Source organism: Rhagoletis zephyria, unplaced genomic scaffold, assembly GCF_001687245.7.
Source record: "Rhagoletis zephyria isolate East Lansing unplaced genomic scaffold, Rhagoletis_zephyria_1.1 Rzeph_scaffold_00390, whole genome shotgun sequence".
NCBI classification, from domain to species: Eukaryota; Metazoa; Arthropoda; class Insecta; order Diptera; family Tephritidae; genus Rhagoletis; species Rhagoletis zephyria.
The window spans coordinates 168,405-175,493 of NW_016157474.1; the positions used below are offsets into that span (position 1 = coordinate 168,405).

The window sequence follows — 7,089 nt, forward strand, 5'->3', positions numbered from 1 at the left end:
AATGCATACACATTGGGAAATTAGCTTACTGCCAATATAGAAGTATTACATACATATATAGTAGCAGATATATTATATGCAAAATTTGTATATTTACTTCAAATTTCTCTATGGATTGTATATTTTATTATGAGTCAAGTTTTCTCAAGTGGGCCACCCAAAATTTACTTTTCGATTTTTTATATTTCATTTACCGATTTGAAGGTTAACATGGTGTGCAATATTGGCACCAAAGATTTTGCACTAATTTAATTTTTTGGCGAGTTATTTGCAAGCAATTTTTTATGCAGGCTTTTACACTTTTTGAAATATTTCAGCAATCATTCATTCGACTGATTTTTTTACAGCAATTAGAGAACTTATTGGGCAACAAAATAAAGTGGTCAGTTTGTAAAATTTCGATTCCTGTTTTATAAAAAAAACTTTTTTTTTAATCAATTTAATTTTTTTACCATCTTCTCATATACCTAGGAATAGAATTCAAAACCCATTATTTGTGCTAAACATTCGATTTTACTTTCATAAAAAATAATACTGTACCTTTGATTGACTTAAAGCAGTTTACCAAAAAAATGAACCAAGTTTAAAAAAATATAATACAAATAAACTGAAAAGCAAAAATATAATTTTCAAACTTAAGTATTAAATCAAGAATTATCAAATTATTATTTTTTTTTTTTGCTTTTCAAAATTTGCTGTGAAAAAATTGTGATTTTTGTGCTGATATAAGTGAATTTCAGTGCATTTAAAGTTTCTGGGGCGTCGTTTACTTGTATACCAGAATTGCCAAAATCGAGAAAACCAAAGTAGCGGTATGTCTGACGGCGCCACCTTTGTTCGCTGCATCGTGAATATGAAGTATTTCAAAACTGTTTTTTTTTCTAATTCCGTGCAATGCAGAAATACAATATGGGTACCAAACGAAAAAGAAAAATTTTGAAACTTAAAAATACTTTTCTTTCGGTTCACAAGGACGAATAGGTATTGCAAATACTCTTCTAATAAATTTTTTTACTCTCAACTAATAAAGTTAGAAAGACGACATTCGAGAATGTGGTTCTGTATTTATTAGTCCTTAACGTATAATTTTTGCCATATTAAATATTGGAAATTTTCAAGGATATTCAAGGATAAAAATTTGAAAGGACATTTTGTATACCTTTACTGTAATGAAATAGGGGGTATAGTGAAAAAACACTACAGTTGTGAATTTTTATAAAAAGCCTAAAGCAGTAACTAATTTTTTGTCATGGGTCGGACATAAGGAACCGTAATTATTTCATTCTATCATTGAATTGAAATGCTTAATTTTCTTCAATGCAATACTAATGCTTTGGGAGGATGGAAGATCGAATCATTTGCTAACCCCTTCGAAACAAAAAAAAATTTATAAAATCATGATTTTGCTTAGTCTTCTATATTAAAATATGTGTACATACATAGTACTCGTATTTAATTAGTTGTATAATTTTTAACTTTGCTGAGGTATCTAGAGTGTAATAAAATCATATATCAAAATGTTTTCTTCGAAAAAAACGTTGATTTGGGGTATTAAGAACTAATTCATCAACGGCCGTTTTCTGAAGTAACATTTAACTTTAAAACTCACTTTATATTTAAAGGTTGGATTAAAAATAAAGCTATGTATAAAGTTAAGTCCGAGTGTATTTCTGCCATGAAAAACAGCTTCTCATAAAAATACAATCGCCGTTCGGAGTCGGAGTAAAACTGTACGTCCCTCCGCTTTGTGTGACAACATCAAGGCGCACGCCACAAACCGGAGGAGAAGCTCGGCCAAACACTAATATATGTGTAAGCGCCAATCTATTATTATTATTATATTATAAAGTTAAGCATTCCTATGATCGGTTTTTGATGTACGTATGTTTCTTGGTTGTAAACTAATTTAAAACCGATAATAAAATGCTTTACTTTAGGCACAAGCATTAATTTTAATGCAGTCTTTAAATATGAAGTGAGCTTTAAAGTTACAGCTTACTTGAGAAGACGGCCCTAAGCCTTGCATGTTTCACAAGCAAGTTTATAATTGTACACACTGATTCACTTACTCATGGAATACCCCATATGCAGGTAGCAAACTAAAGCAAAAGCTCACAATTCGGTCTAGTTACGAGTATTTTCCAGTTTATTCTTAGTTAGTTTCGTAAGGATTTTATCTTAATTATATGTATGTACTTAAAAGTTGTAGTATTGATCCTTCGGATGTACATATGTACGATTTGTTTTTATCTTTTATAAAATTGCTGTCTTTCGTTTAGTGGCTTAAATGTATCCACCCCGAAATTATTGCATATTTTATTTAACTATGTATATGGAATATTTTTGGTAATTTGTAGAAAATTTTATCATAGCAATAAGGTTGTGCTTAACATAATGCGAAATGGCTCTGGCCCATGCAAACATTCGTTCGATAAGTTCCAACGTCGATCACCCTAAATGCATTATCTTTTTGAATGCTTTGCGAAATTCCTGATTGAAGATCGTATAGATGATTGGGTTGACGAAACTATTGATGTAGCCCAACCAGGTGGTGAGTATGAAGGCGGTCACGCCTGGTCGCCAGTCTATTTCCATGATCGCACAGATCGCATCCGTCACATTGCAAGTGAAGAATGGTAGCCAGCATATGAGGAATACGCCTGTGTAAGAACATAATTTATTGCATTTCAAAAGTCATAGTTTATGCAATCAATTATAAATATAATTAGTACTCCTGCATATAATTAGGTTTTTTCAACCAATGATTTTATTTTAAAATATGCCCCGTAGCGAATGTCATGCATTAGTCACTTAAGTATCTTGTACGGCCATTTTATGTCTTAAATGACTTTCGGCTCCATTTATATGGAAGTCGTTCACGACTTTTTCATAGAAATTGTAATTTGGTCGTTGATGGCCTCTGCATGACTTTGTCATGCAGTGATCATTGATGACATTCAAGCGACAGTATCCTGTAATGGACGTTTTATAAATGACCGCTGCAAGACATTGTCTGTTATAGGTGTACACCGGCTTGACATAGTCACCAGTGTCATTGTCAGCTAAATGTTGGCATTTTTTTTTTTGTAATTTTTTACTCAAATCAAAAAACTTCATAATTCCGCACTCAAAAGGGTTAATATAAAAGTCAATTGCCAAATATGTGTACCGAAATAGAATGTCATTGTTAGCTGGCACACTTTATATTAGTGGGATTCATGAAACGTCGCAAAGTTGTTTCACATGTCGCATTTGACGCAAAATTTGCCACCTTGCAACGCAGCTGATTACTATTGTATGGGAACTTTCTTGCGACAAAATTGCGACATTGCCATAGTATTTGAGCTGGCAATCATTGCAAAGTCGAAGTCGCGAAACAAATGTTTTTTATTGTCTTCAAATACTTCATGAAAAAGTATCAGTTAAAGCTGCTTCGAAATATAATTGTAAAAACTTTTCTTTTTCTCTAACGCGCGGCATTTTTAAAAAATTTTACATTTGCAATCCGGAGTTGCGATAGGTCGTTCATACAACTTTGTTCCCAACATTTCCATTTCGCTAAAAATGCTACTTGGCGACGTTTTATGAATCTCACTTATATTTCATTATGCTTATAAACATTTAACAATTGTCGCCACTTCCGTACCTTCCGAAAATTTTCTTCGAAGGCTTTTCAAAAGAACAGAGAAAGCTCTTAAATTAATTAATACATTTCACTGTGAGTTATACACTTATCGAAGTTACGATTGTTGCATTTTCTTGTTGTATATTTTTAATTGAAATAAACTGAAATGTCTGAAATTCATTAATTGCTAATTGGTCGCTACCAGTGCGTCAATTCACTTAAATCAGCTAACCATTTCCCTAATACAAATTAACGCGGAAATTTTTCTTCGCATTTATAAAGTCGACAATGCCAGCGTGCTGTAAGACTTTCAAATAGAGTCAAACCCCCCCTAAAGCTAATAACCTCAAATACAAACTGTATCTTAAAGCTTAGAATCCAGCTCTCAAGAAAAATCACAAGAAATACTTTTTATTGTTGAAGAAATATTTGAATATGCGAGCCAAGGCGAATTTATATAAGGTGGGGTTACTAGATCAGCTGATTTTGTGTTGTGTTTCGCCGTACGGCTTCTAATGTCAAAATTATTTTTTTTTTTTTTAATTTTCACACACACACTTAAAGATTTCCATAGTTTATGCCGCCAAAGCAAAAACATGCAAATTTTTGTTTTTGTACTCCTGCTATCACCTTATATTAATTCGCCTTGATACGAGCATTTTTTTCTTGATAGCTACAAACTGATTTCAGAAATTTTGATAGGAGAAAATTTCTTTTCCATTTCTTGTGTAAAACTTGCATAAATGTACTTTAACAAGCAAATTATCTGAAGCAAATTTTCTGAAGTATAAACCTCTCGCAAAATATATTCCAGGGTGCGCCCCTGCATTTAGTTGAAAAGTTTGTTTGCCCATCTCGACGGCAACCTCCTTTAGTTCTACTTACCCAGAACGATTGCGAGCGTTTTGGTGGCTTTACGTTCTTTCTTCGCGGACGACTTTTCGCGCTTCTTTTTCGAAGCTTTGTGGACTTTGTAAATCGTGAATCTGCTTCAAGCCAATTTGCATGCCACAATGTAGTTGATACATAGATAGAAAATGCAGCACGTGGAAGCAGCCCAGCGATACCAGATGGCAGTGGTTAGCAACAGTCGCAGCGATAACCACAAATTTAATGGAATAGACAAAAAAGACAAAGAATATTTAGAATTTAAAGTTAAAATATAACTCTTCTGTGAATAATGGCCCGAGCCGAGGAAGTGTGAGTGGAAATATGGAAGCGTTAGAGTGGAAATTTATGCAACAAGGTGTTAACTACGCTTCGGTGCTTACTAACTTTTAATTATGGAGTACTTGGAAGCCGATGGCTACGCCAACACCGCCGCGCTAGTCGTTAAAGAGCTCGCGAGGTATGATGGAATAGTCACCTGTAACTGGCTTAACTGTCTTCTACTTACCTTGACGCTTGCGAGTTTTTCTTGTCTTTCCGAGAAGATGTCTTCGATGTAGCCGAGAGGGTGGAGTCATTGCGTGCCAGCGTCATCGCCTCTTGAACGCCATAGCGGACATAGGACAGCGGTTTCATGGCAACACTGTGGGCGCCAAGTTGTCATCAGTTACGTATACATGTTTACATACGTATACGGGCGAAAGCAGGGAAAATATCACGGGTAAGTTGGAAGAAAAATGCAAAATAGAAACTTAATCGCTAATAAATTTTAAGTGTCAACGCAACTTGGTGAACATTTAATGTAGGTATGGTTTTTTGTATGAATAACCTATAAAGACCACAGGACGGAAATACTGGGCAGAACTTGCTGGAGAAGCATTAGGACGTGGAATGAGCGTGAGGTATGTCTATATATATCTATGTATATGTATTGTATGTGTCCTTAGGGTGTCCGTCTGCAATGACCAATGTATATTTTTATTGAAAATTGAACGCTCTACAAAAAAAGTTTTATTTGATTTTTTCGATAAAAACACTACTCCCCAAAGTTATTAAAGAAAAAAGCCAACTTAGGAAATAAAGGACACCCTAATATGTCCTATAGGTATGGTTATGTGCTTAAGGGTGTGCTATACCTGAGTGCGGGCTCCCGTTTGGTGGGTGAATCACCAGTTGCGGTATTGCGCCGGCTGCTGCTCACGCTTGACCGCTTCAACGTCCCACTAGGCTCCGGGCTATCCGGCGGCGATGAATCAGCGGCTGCGCCTGCAAGGACATCGTCAACGTTTGAGGGTGCATAACCAGAATCATGATTACCATTTGGATCGGCCACCGCAAGTTGCGGAGGGCTGCTTATCTGAGCTACAACACTGTGTGACGGCAGCAGATGCGTTGAGAAACAACGATGCGAATTCGATTGAATTTGTTTTTTGATGCGGATTTTAAATTTATGTCGACGATGCGGACGTGGCGACAACGCGTGTTCGTGGTATTTACAGTTCAAAAGTGGCAACAAAAAGGGGAAAAGAAGAAAAATGGAAAAATGTGCGGATTAATTAAAAATTGGCATTGTTGGTTAATTGCATAGCGTATATGTATGTTTGTTTGTTTGTGCTTGTAAACGCATACTCATAAGACAATCAGAATTACTTTTGCGGTTTCGTAAATGTGTGTGTATGTACCAGGGTTGTTGCGATTATTCGCATTCGCAACCGCTTAGCTTCCGCATTAATTTTAACATTCGCATTCGCAAATATCAATGCGGATCTTTTGCGAACACGAATATTGTGCAATTGTACTGATAAAACGTATATCTGGCACACAAAATGATAAATTTAGCCAATATTTTTTGCCTGTGGAGATGCTACGTTAAAACTGCCTCCTTCTTTTGTAAAGTCAGAGAGTAAGATCCTTCAATAGGTAATTCCAGCGGAAATTTTCAATGTCTAGCTATAAAGAGAATCGACAATTTGCGCAGTAAAAGGTAACCTTTAATTAGGTAAGAATTATGTAAATATCGAATATTATTTGTCAAACGTCTGTTGAAAAAACTGGAAGCATCGCTAATTTTTAACCGACTTCAAAAAAGGAGCAGGTTATCAGTTCTTCGGATCTGTCTGTCCGTCCGTCCGTGTACACGATAACTAAAGCAAAAATTGAGATATCTCAACAAAATTTGGTATGTAGGTTTCTGTTTATCCAAGGAAGGTTGGTATTGAAAGTTGGGCGAAATCGGACTGTAACCACGCCCACTTCCCATTTAACGATAATTTTCAAAAATACGAAAACTGCGATATTTTAATAGCTACTGAAGATTATTCACTCAAAATTGATATTTACAATAAATTTTAGACGAAAAATAAGAATATTGTAAATTTTTGTAAAATGTTGCATGTGTATATCTCGCTAACCGCTGCACCAGTTTCTTGCCAACTTGGCACAGTTGTTGGCCTTGGTACAGCATACCAAATGGCCGAAAATATTTAAAATCGGACAATAACAACGCCCACATCCCATATAACGGTAATTTAGAGAAATACAAAATCTTCGATAAATCAGTAAATATTAAAGCTAAT

The 7,089-nt window shown here is 35.2% G+C and overlaps 1 protein-coding gene across 1 annotated transcript in view; it reads right to left on the bottom strand.

Moving 5' to 3' along the window:
- Nucleotides 1-1,920: 1,920 nt before the first annotated feature.
- The window catches only part of Dop2R (dopamine D2-like receptor), a 105,676-nt gene continuing 100,507 nt past the window's right edge, over nt 1,921-7,089 (bottom strand). Inside the window, exons 6-9 of the mRNA XM_017611285.1 lie at nt 5,650-5,883; nt 5,022-5,156; nt 4,511-4,611; nt 1,921-2,660 (exon numbers count right to left, since the gene is read on the bottom strand). Of these exons, the coding sequence (XP_017466774.1) occupies nt 2,449-2,660; nt 4,511-4,611; nt 5,022-5,156; nt 5,650-5,883 (682 nt within the window). The 3' untranslated portion in view covers nt 1,921-2,448. The remainder of the gene's footprint in view (nt 2,661-4,510; nt 4,612-5,021; nt 5,157-5,649; nt 5,884-7,089) is intronic.